General features: G+C 39.2%; 1 protein-coding gene and 1 pseudogene across 2 annotated transcripts in view; one reads left to right on the top strand and one right to left on the bottom strand.

The window, feature by feature from the left end:
• The window catches only part of FMN1 (formin 1), a 425,302-nt gene that overhangs the window by 118,811 nt on the left and 289,732 nt on the right, over positions 1–16,759 (bottom strand). For both annotated transcript variants that reach the window (XM_033190690.1, XM_033190691.1), the window contains one exon: positions 5,924–6,044. In XM_033190690.1, coding sequence (XP_033046581.1) covers positions 5,924–6,044 — 121 coding nt within the window. The remainder of the gene's footprint in view (positions 1–5,923; positions 6,045–16,759) is intronic.
• LOC117071940 lies at positions 12,998–13,095 on the top strand (annotated as a pseudogene).

Below are 16,759 nucleotides of genomic sequence, written 5' to 3'. Positions count from 1 at the left end.
GCCACAGAACTAAGTGGGGCTTATTCTTCAAACTTAATCATTCTGGATCACATTGTTGGTGCTTTCAGGGTGAGCCTGCAAACTGTAAAAGAACCAAGTATGGCACAGATAAACCTGTTTCAAATTTCAGCCTTGCCAGTAGTAGCAAAGTAATTTCCACTTCCTTACTGTAACAATGCAGGTAATAACACTTACTTCGAAAGAGTTTTAAGAAACAGATGGTAAGTGTCATCGGTGATGGTGGAAATGGACACACGCCACACCCTTAACCGTATTTATAGACCCTTTGTCCACTGTCTACACTGGCAGGGAGAATTTTATTGCTGGTATTGTTTAGGATTGCCAGTGCATGGTGATAATAAAAAATGAACCGACTTCTAGTTGACTTTGTAATTGCTTTTAGATTCTCTACAGACATGCCAGATAAAAAAATAGTACACCAAGTTAAATTTGAATTTGAGATAAGAAAAAAATTTTTAGTGTAAGTGTGTACCATGCAATATTTGAGATACACTTATATTAAAAAAAAATCCTGAAGAAAAGTATTGGGCCTCCTGAATTTTATTTAATAAATTTGACAACCTTAAGAGTAAGGAAGAACCATCTTGCTTCCTAAGATAATATCAACAGGAAACACTTTCTTAAATTCTCTTTGGGTCCCAATAGTACTGACGGACTCAGGCAAAGACCAGACTTTCGTGAGAGTGGACAGATACATTGATTCCTGACGGAACAACAGCCAGCATGGCTGTAAGAAGCCAGAATCAAAGAGGATGGTGACGAGGCAAACTTGCATCAAAAGCTGGCTGAAGAGCAGGAGGAACCCTTTTCCCTCCCACAATAACTTAAGAAACTTGAATATCTATTAGATTAGCAACACTAGTTCTTAGCATTCCTCCTTCCTACTTATAGTCAACTCTTGATCAACTGCAGTAATAGGAAGAGAGAAGGACATCACACATAACCCCAAATCAACATGAAAACAAAACTGATTAAGGGTAAGATCAGGCTTAGTAGTGGCTCATGCCTATAATCCTGGCACTATGGGAGGCCAAGGCAGGCGGATCGCTTGAGACTAGCCTAGGCAACACAGTCAGACCCTGTGTCTACAAAAAATTTAATTTACAAAATTAGCTAGGTGTGGTGGCATACATCAGTAGTCCCAGCTACTCAGGAGGCTGAGGTAGGAGGATTGCTGGAGCTCAGAATATTGAGGTTTCAGTGAGCCATGATTGTGCTGTTACACTCAAGCCTGGGCAATAGAGCGAGAACCTATCTCAAAAACTGAAAAATCAAAAAACCAAAAAGAATGAGATCAAGTGGTAGGTAAATGACATGCGGCCTTGCTTCTGCTAAGTCAGCCCTGCCCTTCCCTATGTTACTAGGGATCCTGACTCCTGCAGGCAGGACCCAGTCATGATCATTTTACCAACAACTGTGTTGCTAGTACAATTAATATCCTTTCTTCTTAAAGTACCTTTCACATAACTTATGTTCTGTAAAATATTACTAAGTATACAATGAAAGGGAAAAGAAAGCAAGCCAATGTTTCATGCTTTAAGTTAGGAAATGCTGTTTTAAACAGCATTAAACTTTTTTTTTAACTACAGAACTTCCCAGGGGCTTCAATAAGCTCATGTACTTTGAATCCCTAGGATATGATTTTCGTACAGAGCACGTCCAGGTTTATTTGATCACAGACTCTTTCAGAGAGCAACAGTTGCAGTTCACATTTCATGTAATATTTTTGGGTGCTACTATTTGAGGAATCCTACATCTACAGTTTCAGCAATGCTGTGCATGCACGCGTGTGTATGTGTGTGTGTGTGTGTGTGTATGTGTGTTTGTGTGTGTGTGTGTGTCTCTGGTATTAACTGGTGCAATTAGAAAGAAGAATCCACTCCTTGGTATATTAGTTTCTGATTGCTACTATAATAAATTAGCACAAACAAGAGGCTTAAAACAACACAAATATATCACCTTATAGTTCTATATGTTAGAAGTCTGACATGGGACTCACAGGCTAAACTCAAGGTGTTGACAGGGCTGTACTCCCATCCTAGAGGCTCTAGGGAGAATCTGTTCCTTGCCTTTTCCACTTCCAGAGGCTTCCCACATTCCTTGGCTCATGGCCCACTTCCTCCATCTTCAAAGCCAGCGACATTACATCTCTCTGATCATTCTTATGTCGTTGTGTCTCCCTCTGATCACAGCCAGGGAAAGTCTTCAGTGTTTAAAGATTGACTTTCAAGATTCACGTGATTAGATTAGGCGCACTTGGACGGTCCAGGATAATCTCCCCATGTCAACATCAGCAAAGTCCCTTTTTGCCATGTAAGGCAACATATTCACAGATTCTAGGGATTAGGGTTGGACATCTTTGGGGGGCATTATTCCGCCTACCACATACGGGTGGGTAAGAATACCCTGAGAGTTCCAGCCAGCAAGCAAGAACAAAGAGGAAGAATGAAAGTAACTATTGCCATTGTTTGTGTTTTCCCAATTATTTCTTACAACTTCACAGTATCGGGGACATTGAAATTACTGTCTTGTTAAGGGATGCATAGCAATAAACAATATGGAACATGTTCCCAAGAACTTGGTTCTCTCTTGACAATGTAGAGAAGCAAGCACAAGTGCTCTGTGAATTAGATACTCCACAAACACAGCCAGCTGGCCTCTCAGCAACACTGGCTGCACTTTCCAGTAAAAGGTACATGCCCTTAATCAGCTTTATTGAAGCTGCCCTCACTAAGAAACTGTGCAGACATTATTTCCTATGATGCAGGTCCTATAACTGTCCAGTTTTACAGGTGAGAAAGGGAATACTTTCTATGATTATGCTACTTGACAAGGTGTTACTTTCACTGAACCAGTACAATGTACACCTCTGAACCCAAAGCTTGATCTTAGTCCTATGTCATGTGCCTATTTGCATGTCTATTTGACAATCCATTTACCTGGACTTCTTCCGCCTTCCAATTCCAACCCAAAGCAAGTTCCTTCCTGTGACTCTATCTGATCTGACAGTCTACGTATGTGGTTTTGGGAGCGTGTGCACACGTCTGCACGCTTGTGTCCATGTGTTCAGTAAGTCTAATTTTTTTCTTTGTGAGGCTTCACATTTTGAATGCCAAACTGTCTGATCCTCAATCAGATACGGTGACTTCTGGGTCAGAGGCGGGATATGTACTCAACACATGCCTTAGAGTCATGTCTATTTCAAAACTTGGCTAGATCATTACCTCTGAAACATTGGCAAATTACTTGAGCACCACAAACTTCAGCTTTCTTATCCTGTGAGAAGTCAAAAATAGTATCTACCTCACAAAGTCACTGTAGAATTAAAAGAGGTGATAGAGATAAAGCACCTGAAAGATAATAATCACACATTAACTTATAGTTGATGCTATGATCAATTCCATGCTCTAAAAATGCTATTCAAAGTTCTTGCCTCTCTGAAAGATGCTTAATGACAACTTCTACTTAAATCAGTGACACTAGTATGACCGATACCCATGGGTTAATTCACATTAGGTTAAGGTGTGTTAATACTTTTTTTTTTTTTTTTCTAAAAGGCTCTGCCTGCCTGGAGAACTAGGGCCTGATACTTCTTGAAATTCGCTAATCACATCTGGTTTAGCTTTAGAGATTTTCTGGGATTTTGCCAGCAGCTACGACACTTTAATGGCTACAATAAACCTCAAAGCCTCATCAAATCTTTGCTGTATGTGTGAAAATTATGTCCTCTTCAATTAAACATTCAATCTCAGCTCACACCAAGGCCTTATGGAAAAGGAGGTGAAACCTGAATGGAAACGTAAGATGAAACGGACCGCCACGATTCTGGCCATCTTGCCAGATGGTATTTAGAAGAAAAAGAAATTCATTAGAGAACCTACGGTGTGTATTTTCTTTAAATATTTACTGGGTACCTTTCATGTGTTGAAAACACTGGCATCTCTAAAGATTAGCAGGGCATTTTTGTTTAAATATTCCGTGTGTGTGAGGCAGGGGGAGTCACTTCCTCACTTGCTCTTGTGGTACTTCATGAGTTTTGGTGAAGCCCGATACAAAGAAGAAAAGTAACAGACAACGTTCAGTTTTCTTTCCTAAGGCCGCTCTACCCGCTTCAAAAGCTCTTGCATTTTCTTAAAATTGGCTGAGGACAGTGTCAGCTGAGTACTGAGGGTTCCGGAATGACAATTCAGAGCCTCCCTAGACAAAAGGAGGTATACCAAAGTGAGGCACTATGGGGGAACCCTCGCCTCTCCACTCGCCTCCCAATTCACTCCTCTTATCCTCTTGCTATTTATCATCAAACGTACAGGGACGTCAAAGGGAGGCAGCCCCTGGAAGGAGAAGGGAAAAGATCAAACAGGGATCAAGTTTCGGCTCAAAGACTACAGGAGAGGTCAGGCCAAGGGTTTTACAAGGGGCCAAGAGACAAGAGGGAATGGGCATTTAGAAACGGCCACGGAGCAAACAAGCTCCTCTGCCATTGCTAACTCTTGCTGCCACACTGAGGACTAGCCTGGGCCCTAATTCTACCACTGGAGAAGGACAGACAAAAATGCTAGGTAGTAGCTTACTACGCTTTATTACGATAGTAATCATGCTCCTCAACTTCAACAAGGATACAACTGCCAGTTCTTCAGGAGAGAGAAAATAATGACAAGTTCACACATCACATTTCTAAAGGAAGCATCCATTTGGTTGAATTCATTCAACCACATCAATGGGAGAAAAAAAACCCCACATGTTCCTTTAAAAATAATATACAAGATAAAAATATTCACTTGTAACCATTATCCTTTCTATGTAAGTTTTATGCCCAAAGTAAAAATAAATGGCTCTCTTTGCACCAGGAGTACATCGTTCCCACTTTACTTCCATTTCCAAGCTGTTCTCGGCCTCAGACTTCGGTTCTGAGTACTCTTTCACAATAAACATTTTTAAAATGTTTACTTTATGTCTTGGTGTTAAAATATTCCTGGTTGAAGTCCTTCATTTCCTCAAGCTCTGCTTCTGGCACTCTGGGCCCCATTTCCACATTAACACGCTCCCTAAATCCTCCGCAGAGCTCTTCAATTGGAGTTATACAAGCTCCAAGGCAAGTATTTATATTCTTGGACAAGGAGATGTCTCCACAGTGAAAACACAAGACTCTAGAAATGCCAAAGGAAAATTCCTGCCCAAGTGAGACATATTTTCACCTTTTAAAAAAGCCAAAAAGAGGCTTTCAGCATTTTCTTTTGAATAATTAAAAATGCAAATTAAACTAAAATGGAATGTTTACTGTGGGTCTTACCATCATTATTAGACTCATATATAAACCAAACATATAGGAACATGTATGTGTGTATGTGTATAACATGTGTGTGATATATATACTTAAAGCAGCAGAGTAAACTAGCTAATGTGTGAGTTCTAGAAATGAGAAACTAGAAAATGTGTGAGTTTTAATTGGATAGACTTGATTAGACTTGATCAGAGTGCAGTAAATCTGTCTCTTACTGGCTGTGTGAACATAACTTCTCTAAGCCTCATTTCTCTCATCTGTAAAATGGGGCTGATGTAGTTTCAGCTTATTAAGATTGTTATATGAGACAAAAGTAAGCATCCAGTAAATGGTTACTGCTATTATCATTAATAATGTTATAACTACTAAATGTTAGAAAATGTAGATATAACAAGATATGGATATAAGAAACAAATGATCAACACTAATGAAAGAGAAGAATTTGAAAATACAGTGCCTCTACACACTGTGTAGAGTCAGAAAGTTTTGTGAAAGCTGTGGTGTACCATCACTGAACTCTGCACCAATCCCACTCTATGAGCCAGACCTAAATAATCCTCTTCAAACATTTTTAAAAAGTAGTCTTAGCTATTATCACAACAGCAGAACAGTTCCTGTTACCTTCTAGTTGCCTCTTCAGTTTTCTCAAATCTTTTATGAGGTCTTCAAACTTGACTTGGGAGGCCAGAAAGAAATCCTGTGGTTCCGGCAGGGGGAAAACACTCTTTTCTGTTCCAGCTTCCTAAGAGATATGGTAAACAAAAGTACATTATACTTCCCAATTGTCACTTTCAGTTGAAATTCCAAAGCATCAGTGAGGAAGAAAAAAAAAGCTTCTTTATTGGATGTCTGAATAAGAATCATAGCAACGCTCCTCTGCTATTCCTAAATTTGGACTTGAGACTTTGAAGTGCTTTCTTGTCTTTCACAGTATCTTTTTGGACTTATTGGCAATGAGGTCGGCTATGGCATGGGCCAGGTTCTATTTTGCCTCATGAATCAAAGAGAAAATTGTCAGGTCTGTCCTGATCTTGGACACTCTACTCCCATGAAAAATGGAACAGGGGAACACATGAAAGTACTTACATTTGAAGTCCCCGTTTGATTTACACGTGCTAGCAATTAGACAAGTCATCTTTGGGGTATGCCAATGGGTGTGAATCAGAAGGTGCTGGATAAGAAGGCACTGCAATGGAAGATACAATCACCCTCCCATCACCTTTCCTCACCTTTCTCTGTGACTTAAAGCTCTTCTGTGTGTATTATGCATGATCAAATTCTTTGTATATGGGTGTATATACACATATACACTGTTTTTTTTTTTTTGGAGATAGGGCCTTGCTTTGTCACCTAGGCTTGAGTGCACTGACACAATCACGGTTCACTGCAGCCTTGACCTCCCAGGCCCAAGCGATCGTTCTAGTTCAGCCTATTAGCTGGGATTACTGGTAAGTGCCAACATATCCGGCTAATTTTTAATTTTTTGTAGAGACGGGGTCTCACCATGTTGCCCAAGCTGGTCTCTAACTCCTGGGCTCAAGCGATCCTCCAGCCTTGGCTTCCCCGAAACTCTTCATATATTTGAAAAGTTTTTGCAAATGTTGTTTGGCTTATCTAAGGAGACTGAGGGCAGGGTGGGGTATAGTTCTAACAATCTCCACTGCTATACCTAATAGAGGATTCTCAGCTGAGAAACGTCTTGAAGTCTTGAAGGACAAAAGCTTCAGGCACAATGAAACATAAGCTGAACCTCAAATATCTTTTCCAGACTAGCTAGCTTTCTCCCTGAGTTGTTTAACGCAAGTTTTGTATCTTGCATGTCTTAGGCAGTCTTCAATTATGCCTCTCTCCGCACAGGCTACTTTGCCAGTTTTCCTTCACATTCCATCTTCCCTACTGCCATTAGGACTAATTCCAAACTCTAAAACTGCCTTACAAGGCACTTTATGATCTGGCCTCTGTCTACATCTCTGGCCTCATTTCTACCTTCCCCCTATCTCCAACTCCCTCTAGACCTTCATGAAATAGATCACGATCTCTGGCTTCTAGGCCTTTGTCTATAAAATGGTCCCTTTCCCACCCTTCCCTAGTGCCTCCTTACACTTCCTTGTTCATATTCATCTTGTAAGTCTTAAAACAAATGTCCTTCCTTAAAGATTCCCCCTAACCCCAGCACGTGGGTGTTTCTCCTGTTTCCCAAAGGCTTATGATGCTTATATTATCACAGCATTTATCACCATTAATTTTTTTACCGTAAGTTATTGGGGTACAGGTGGTATTTGGTTGCATGAGTAAGTTCTTTAGTGGTGATTTGTGAGATTTTGGTTCACCCATCACCCAAGCAACATACACTGTACCCTCTTTGTAGTATTGTATCTCTCATCCCCCTCCCACTCTTATCCCCAAGTTCCCACAGTCCATTGTACCATTCCTATGCCTTTGCATCCTCAGAGCTTAGCTCCCACATATCAGTGAGAACATACGATGTTTGGTTTTCCCTTCCTGAGTTACTTTACTTAGAATACTACTCTCCAATCTCATCCAGGTCTCCGAAAATGTTGTTAATTCATTCCTTTTTATGGCTCAGTAGTATTCCATTGTATACATATATCACAGTTTCTTTACCCACTCTTTGATTGATGGACATTTAGATTGGTTCCATGATTTTGCAATTGTGAACTGCGCTGCTATAAACGTGCGTGTCCAAGTCTCTTTTTCATGTAATGACTTATTTTCCTCTGGGTAGATACCCAGTAATGGGATTGCTGGATCAAATGGTAGTTCTACTTTCAGTTCTTTAAGGAATCTCCATACTGTTTTCCATACTGACTGTACAAGTTTACATTCCCACCAGCAGTGTAGAAGTGTTCCCTGATCACTGTACCCACGCCAACATCTGTTTTTTGATTACGGCCATTCTTGCAGGAATAAGGTGGTATCGCACTGTGGTTTTGATTTGCATTTCCCTGATCATTAGTGATGCTGAGCGTTTTTTCATATGTTTGCTGGCCATTTGTATATCTTCTTTTGAGAATTGTCTATTCATGTACTTAGCCCACTTTTTGATCAGATTGTTTTTTTCTTACTGATTTGAGCTCATTGTAGATTCTGGATATTAGTCCTTTGTCAGATGTATACATTGTGAAGATTTTCTTCCACTGGTAGGTTGTCTGTTTATTCTGCTGACTGTTCCTTTTGAGGCGCAAAAGCTCTTCAGTTTAAGTTCCAATTACTTATCTTTGTTTTTATTGCATTTGCTTTTGGGTTCTTGGTCATGAAATCCTTGCCTAAGCCAACATCTACTGTTATCTTCTAGAATTTTTAGTTTCAAGTCTTAGATTTAAGTCCTTAATCCATCTTGAGTTGATTTTTCTATGAGGTGAGAGATGAGGATCCGTTTTCGTTCTCCTACATGTGGCTAGCCAGTCACCCCAGCACCATTTGTTGAAAAGGGTGTCCTTTTCCCACTTTATGTTTTTGTTCGCTTTGTCGAAGATCAGTTGGCTGTATTTGGGTTTACTTCTGGTTTCTCTATTCTGTTCCACATAGAATTCCATCCCTATTCTATTCTATGTGCCTATTTTTATACCAGTACCACACTGTTTTGGTGACTATGGCCTTATAGTATGGCTTGACATCAGGTAGTGTGATGCCTCCAAATTTCTTTTTGCTTAGCCTTGCTACGGCTATGTGGGCTCTTTTTTGGTTCCATATGAATTTTAGAATTGTTTTTTCTTTTTTCTGAGATGGAGTCTCGCTCTGTCGCCCAGGCTGGAGTGCAGTGGCGCGATCTCGGCTCATTGCAAGCTCCACCTCCCGGGTTCACACCATTCTGAGGCCTCAGCCTCCTGAGTAGCTGGGACCACAGGCACCCGTCACCACGCCCGGCTAATTTTTTTTTTTTTAATTTTTAGTAGAGATGGGGTTTCACCATGTTAGCCATGATGGTCTCCATCTCCTGACCTCATGATCTGCCCACCTCGGCCTCCCAAAGTGCTGGGATTACAGGCGTGAGCCGCCGTGCCCGGCCTAGAGTTGTTTTTTCTAATTCTGTTAAGAATGATGGTGGTGTTTTGATGAGGATTGCACTAAATTTGCAGATTGCTTTTGGCAGTATCGTCATTTTCACAATATTGATTCTACCCATCAATGAGTATGGGATATGTTTCCATTTGTTAGTGTTGTCTATGATTTCTTTCAGCAATATTTTGTAGTTTTCCTTGCGGAGGTCTTTGACTCCTTAGGTATATTACTAAGTGTGTGTGTGTATATATATATATATATTTTTTTAGCTATTGTAAAAGGAGTTGAATTCTTGATTTGATTCTATGCTTGTTCACTGTTTGTGTATAGAAGAGCTACTGATTTGTGTACATTAATCTTGTATCCGGAAACTTCGCTGAATTCTTTTATCAGTTCTAGGAGCTTTCTGGAGGAGTCTTTAGGGTTTTCAAGGTAAACAATCATATTGTCAGCCAACAGTGACAATCTGACCTCCTCTTTACTGATCTGGATACCCTTTCTTTCTTTCTCTTGTTTAACTGCTCTGGTTAGGACTGCCAGTACTATGTTGAAGAGGAGTGCTGTGAGTGGGCATCCTTGTCTTGTTACAGTTCTCAGAGGGAATGCTTTCAACTTTTCCCCATTCAATACTATGTTGGCTGGGCCCTTGTCATAGATGGCTATTATTACATTGAGGTATGTCCCCTGTATGCAGATTTTGCTGAGAATTTTAATCATAAAGCGATGCTGGATTTTGTTGAGTGCTTTTTCTACATCTATTGATATGATCGTGTGATTTTTGTTTTTAATTCTGTTTATGTGGTGTGTCACATTTATTGACTTGCATATGTTAAACCATCCGTGCATCCCTGGTATGAAACCCACTTGATCATGGTGGATTATCTTTTTGATATATTGTTGGATTCGGTTAGCTAGCATTTTGTTAAGGATTTTACCATCTATGTTCAACAAGGGTATCAGTCTGTAGTTTTCGTTTTTGGTTATGTCCTTTCCTGATTTTGGTATCAGGGTGACACTGGCTTCATAAAATGAATTAGGGAGGGTTCCCTCTTTCTCTATCTTGTGGAATAGGGTCAAAAGGATTGGTACCAATTCTTTTTTCAACGTCTGGTAGAACTCTGCTGTGAATCCATCTGGTCCTGGACCTTTTTTTGTTGGCAATTTTAAAATTATCGTTTAATTCTTGCTGCTTGTTATTGGTCTGTTCACGGTATCTAATTCTTCCTGATTTAAGATAGGAGGATTGTATTTTTCCAGGAATTTATCCATCTCTTCTAGGTTTTCTAGTTTATGTATCACCACTAATTTTTAAATTGCCATGTTATCTTGTACATCTTCCCCACTAGACTCTAAACACCTCAGAGGCAGAAACTGTGTCTTGTTCTTGGTATAGTAAACAACACCTGGCATATCAATAAGCTTTATTTTTGGTTGATGGGCACTACTACAGAGGGCCTATAAAACATGGTTCTGAGATGTATGTACCTTTAGCAGGAGACATCTAATTTATCACTATGTTTTCTTGTGGTTTCAGGAATCCTCTTGACCCTTCCTCCTTAAGGCCACTAACTTCATTAGGGATGCTAGGATATGGCAGTTTTCTTCATTTTATTAGACACAATGTACTTTTTTCCTCTCATCTTCATATACTTATTTTAATACTTTAAAACAGAAGTAGTACTCTCGTCTGAGTGCCAAGATGGAACAACATCTAAGATCCTCACCAGGAAGCTCCATGCTAATCTACACTAGAAGAACTCAGACATAGTATCTCTTTCTATTTTTCAAAACTTTATCAGATTCAGTCTCGGTTTTGATTGTGTGTTTGTGTGTGCACACACGCTAGAAAAAGAGGAACATATGTTGCTGAACGTATCAGGCTGGTAGCAGTTCTTATGAACGCTGCTTAATTACAGTTCAAAAGGCATGACTCTACACGGGTTTCTCTAAATTTCACAGACCAAGACTTGGACCAAAAACCAGGCATGAGAAGAAGGAAGCAGGGAGCAGGAGTCACCTTTCTTTAGCTAATTGCTCATCACCACTAACCACAAAAATCATCACTTAGGCTCCTAGAGGAAAGGGCTAGTTTCATAAATCACATAATTCTACACTCTTGTTGAGAGAAATGCATTTTGCACAGTAAAAGCCAGAAAAGCACCACACTAATGTGGGCTTATTTTTTCTAGACTGGGCCATCCCATGTTTGAAACTGTTCTCAATGTAAGATTTTCCTCTGTGAAGTTGATTCCACTGGGTTCAGTTCTTTTCACCCACAACTATATTCCACAGGCAAATTTCAGCCTTCCCACACGATGCGTCTGACTTGGCTGAAGTAGGCACTACCATGCCAACCTAGGGTTAGAAATGTCACCCTCAAAGATTCTTCAGGATAACTCTTCGGCCACACTAGTACCTGCTGTCAAAACCTAGGGTACGTGCTTATGTGCCTGCTGCAACTTCTTAATTTCCTGAAGCTAAACACACCTTCCTCACTCCACCAGAAAACAGCTCTCATCTCCTCATATCTAGTTCTTTACAGATGCCACTTGAATTCCACATTTGTGAATATTAACATTACATCCAGTTCAGCAAGTTTTATCAGACACCTGTATTACAAACGATAAAAAAGAGACAACGGCCAGGCATGGTGGCTCACACCTGTAATCTCAGCACTTTGGGAGGCCAAGGTGGGTGGATCACTTGAGGTCAGGAGTTCGAGACCAGCCTGGCCAACATAGTGAAACCCCGTTTCTACTAAAAATACAGAAAAACTAGCTGGGCGTAGTGTTGCACGCCTGTAGTCCCAGCTACTCGGGAGGCTGAGGCACGAGAATTGCTTGAACCTGGGTAGCGGAGGTTGCAGTGAGCCGACTGCATCACTGCACTGCAGCCTGGGCAACAGAGCACGACTCCATCTCAAACAAAAAAAAAAAAAAAAAAAGGGAGAGACAACAGTGAATTCTGAACCTCAAGAACCAATGTCAAGATAATAGGTAATTCCTCATAAACACATACAAGGCAGAATAAGAGACATCTTGAGAGAGATTCAAATAAAGTAATTCCAGGCTTCAAAGGTGAGGGCTTCAAAGCCTTCTTTCAAAGATCAGGATGTTAGCAACGACCTCATAGGTCATGTAAGATCAGACTAAGTTATTTTTCACTGCATCTTTTTTCCCTTTTACAAAAGGGATACATGTTCATTATGTTTAGTAATGGAAAGACAGAAGACAGTAAAAAAAAAAAAAAAAAACCCTTACAATCCTAACATCCAGAAAGAAACATTTTAACGTATTTTTTTCAGGTTTTTCTGTGTGATTGTGTGTATTTATATTTATCTATTACATATTGGCTACTATACTGGATGTTATTTTGAAACGCATGCTTGTAAATTAGAAACAGATCAAAAATATTTTCTAATACCACTACATTCTCTCCTACACGCTCTCCACGGGAGTATATTATTCCAGTGTGTGACTCTAGAATAATTTATTCGACCTTGGTCTCTATCATTGTACACCTACCAAAATTTTTCCAATATTTTGCTAATGTAAGCTATTCTAAGTAAATAGTCATTAAATCCTTAGTTGTTTTCTTAGGGTAGAAATTTCTTAAAAGGTTACATATATTTCTAGGACTTTTGATACAGAAAGGTGGAAAACCTTGCTTTGGATCCTTTTGTAGCTCATGAGTGGGATGGACTGGGTGTTCGTATGCGTGTGTGAGATGCGCCACCATCGAACCTTGTTATGATATGGACCTGTCTGACATGAAGAAAAAAGAAAAGGAAAAAAATGAAAAAATGGGGGAAAAAGGAAAACAGAGAAAAACAAACAAAAAAACCCACAACCTTGCTTGCCCATAAAGCATATATGTATAAATTAGGAAAATGTGTTCCCTGTAGATAGCAACAGCTTTCTGGGCAAACAGATTGACAAGCACATGGCATCTTTATGTGAATTTTTTTTAAGTGTGCCCTTTATAGGATATATAATTTGCTGAATCAAGGGCAGGCTAGATATGAGTCCCATTTGACTTAGAGATCTTAAACACAGAATAACTTGATTTACCATATATGACAGTCCTGAGAAAGGTTTGATCAATTTACAGTGCTAATTCTATATATCTAGTTGGCAATTTATGTCTTCTATTTTGTAAATTGCCTGTGATATATTTTGCCATTTTTTTAAAATAAGGAAGTTTTTTTTTCTGAATTCTCATGAGTTCATTGTCTATTATGTTGTAAACCTTTTCCCAGTATGTTATTTTGATTGGTTTTAAGTCATTTTTGAGATACTAAAGTATTTTAAAATTATAATTAGGAATTAAAGTTTTTTAGTTTTATGTATTGAAAGTTATCATTCTCACCTTTTATGGTTTCTGCCTTAGACTGAACACTTTGAAAGGATTTTGCTACTTCAAAATCAGTATTTACCTACACTTTTGTCACGTCTTACTGATTTTATTTTTCGTTTATTTCTACACTTAACTCTTTTGTTCTTTAAAAATTTGCTCTGGTCTCTGGTATGAGGTCTAGGAGATAACTGAATTTCTTCTTCTTCCCAATTACTTGAAATTTCTCTTTTATCACATATTTATTTAGATCCATTTCTGAGATTTCTTTTTCATGTTCAAGATTTTTGATGTTATTCTACCATTCTACACTTTTGATTATTATAGCTCTATATTAGAATATGTACATAAATGATTCTGTTTTCATTTTTAAATCCTGGTCAAATTTTTGTCTAATTATTTTTATATACAATATTTAAAATTATTTTGTCAACTTCTAAGGTTGATTAGAATTTTGACTGGTACTTCCAACAGAGGACATAGTGCCACTGCTTATTGTGGTAAAAAACAAACAAAAAAACCCCATATAACATGGTATCTATTCTCTTAAATTTTTAAGTGTACTGTATTGTTAGCCATAAGCACATTCTTGTACAAATCTCTAGAACTTTTTCATCTTACATGACTGAAACTTCATATCCTCAATTCTCCATTTCCCCATTCCCCCATCATTCATTCTACTTTCTGTTCCTTTCGGTTTGACTACTATAGATACTCACGTAAGGGGAGTCAGGCAGTATGTGCCCCTTCTGGGACTGGATTATATTCACTTAGCATAATGTCTTCAAGGCTGACTCATATTGCAGCATATGACAGAATTTCTTTCTTTTTCACGGTTGAATAATACTCCCTAGTACATATACGCATTTTCTTTACCTATTCATCTATTGATAGACATTGAGATTATTTCCAGGTCTTAGCTACTGTGAACAATGTTTCAGTGAATACGAGAGGGCAAACGTCTCTTTGAGATCCTGGTTTCCATTATTTTGGACAAATACCCAGAAACGAGATTGTCTGATCACACGGTCCTTCTGTTTTTAATTTTTTGAGGAAATTCCCTACCGTTTTCCATAGCAGCTCCACCATTTTCTATTCCCACCAATGGTACTAACTGGTTCCATTTTTTCTACATCCTTGTCAACATTTGCTATTTTCCGTGTGGTAGGGTTTTGGTTTTGGTTTTTATTAACAGTCATCCTAAAAGGGTTCCCATCCTATGGGATTTTGATTTGCTGTGGTTTTGATTTGCATTTCCCTGGACGATTAGTGATGTTGGCAGCTGTTGGCTATTTGTTTGTCTTATTTGGAGAAATGTCTATTCAAGCCCATTACCCAATTTTTTTCTTTTTTTTTTTTTGAGACAGAGTCTCAAAAAGGGTATAAACGAAAATGGGTGGAAACAGTTGGACATGAATTCAGAAAAGGAGAAAATCTACTAACAGCCATTTATTTCATTTTGGAGTTGAGGTGATGATTAACTGGTATTTCTGAAACTCTTGGTCAACTCATAATGTCATTACCAAGGGCATTTTGCCATCTCTCATCAAAAATGGTTTTACATAGGAACAAAGCTGGAGACAGAGTCTTGCTCAGTCGCCCAGTGTGGAGTGCAGTGGCGCGATCTCGGCTCACTGCAAGCTCCGCCTCCCGGGTTCCCGCCGTTCTCCTGCCTCAGCCTCCCAACAGGGACTACAGACGCCCGCCGCCACGCCCGGCTAATGTTTTGCATTTTTAGTAGAGATGGGGTTTCACTGTGTTAGCCAGGATGGTCTCGATCTCCTGACCTCGTGATCCGCCCGCCTCGGCCTCCCAAAGTGCTGGGATTACAGGTGTGAGCTACCGCGCCCGGCCCATTACCCAATTTTTAAAAATTGGGTTTTTCTTTTCTTCACTCTATGTTTTTAAATTTTATGGCTTTCAGTAAAATTACATAAATTTATTCACAAAGGTCTGTACTTTTCTGGTTAAGTCTATAACACATATATTGGTAATGCTACTGGGAAATTTTTCCCAAAAAATCTTTAAATTTATTATTTCCAGAGAGGAGTAATGAGAAAAAAGGGAAGTTTTATAAAAAGGCTAGAGACAAAGATACTTTCACAGTTAGGGAGAACATCAGAAGTAAAAAACACATTAGTAAGAAAGCACAGGGTGTGTGTGGAAAACATTAGGTCTTGAGTTGGATCACAGAATACGTGTAGAGGGAAAGTAATAAAAGCAAGGTTGTAAAAGATTGGAATTAAATTGGTAGAGTCTTAATTCACTTGAAAATGGGGAGCCACTTCTGTTTTGAGTAGAAAAACAATATGATCAGAGCTGTGTAAAGAGGGTGTGGGATGGCCTAGAGTGGTAGAACCTAGAGATAGAGCTGAGCTGGAAAGCAACTGAAATTCTCCAGGTGAGTGATCTTAAAACCTGGGTAAGCTGAGGTCTGCAGGAAAACAAAACAAAACAAAACAAAACAAAACAAGGACGGACATCAGAAACAAACTCAGTGGAAGGACAGAGAGGAGCCAGAGAAGGACAAGGTTTCATGCCTGAATGACCAAAAACTATCAAAAACTGATATTCTTAACAGAAATCAGGGGAAAGTTTGGGGAGGGGGAAATGATGAGCCTGGCTACAGGTATATTGAAAATAGTTAGACAAGCCCACCAGGAGGGTAGAAGACAGTATTATGGAGTTCATCAGTGCCTCACTTGTCTTCTGGATGAAACTGCAGGCCTACTGAAAGGCCCTGGGATCTTTACCATCCTTCCCTCGATGCCTAGGAACAATTCTGCTTACATGGATGGTAAGGCAGGAGTCCTGTCAGCATTTACTTTGAGACTTTTACCACTCATATTGATCGCGGTATTTCTTAACGTCTTACAACAGTATCTCTTTCTTCTCAAAATTACAACTTCTTGTTCTCAATTTAACAAAAAGGAATAAAATAGAAAATTCTGCTCAGACGGACTCACACAGAAATGGTTGTTTCTAATTGCAAAAGGCCTCTAAGCAGGAAAGAAGGATTTTTCAAATTCTACATCTTCAGCCTATTCATAGATTCATTACTGATAAAATATTGGGTATTAC

Source organism: Trachypithecus francoisi, unplaced genomic scaffold, assembly GCF_009764315.1.
Source record: "Trachypithecus francoisi isolate TF-2019V2 unplaced genomic scaffold, Tfra_2.0 Lachesis_group3, whole genome shotgun sequence".
In the NCBI taxonomy this organism is placed as follows: domain Eukaryota; kingdom Metazoa; phylum Chordata; class Mammalia; order Primates; family Cercopithecidae; genus Trachypithecus; species Trachypithecus francoisi.
The sequence above is the reverse complement of the archived record's forward strand: the minus strand, read 5'-3'. Positions and strand labels throughout refer to the sequence as shown.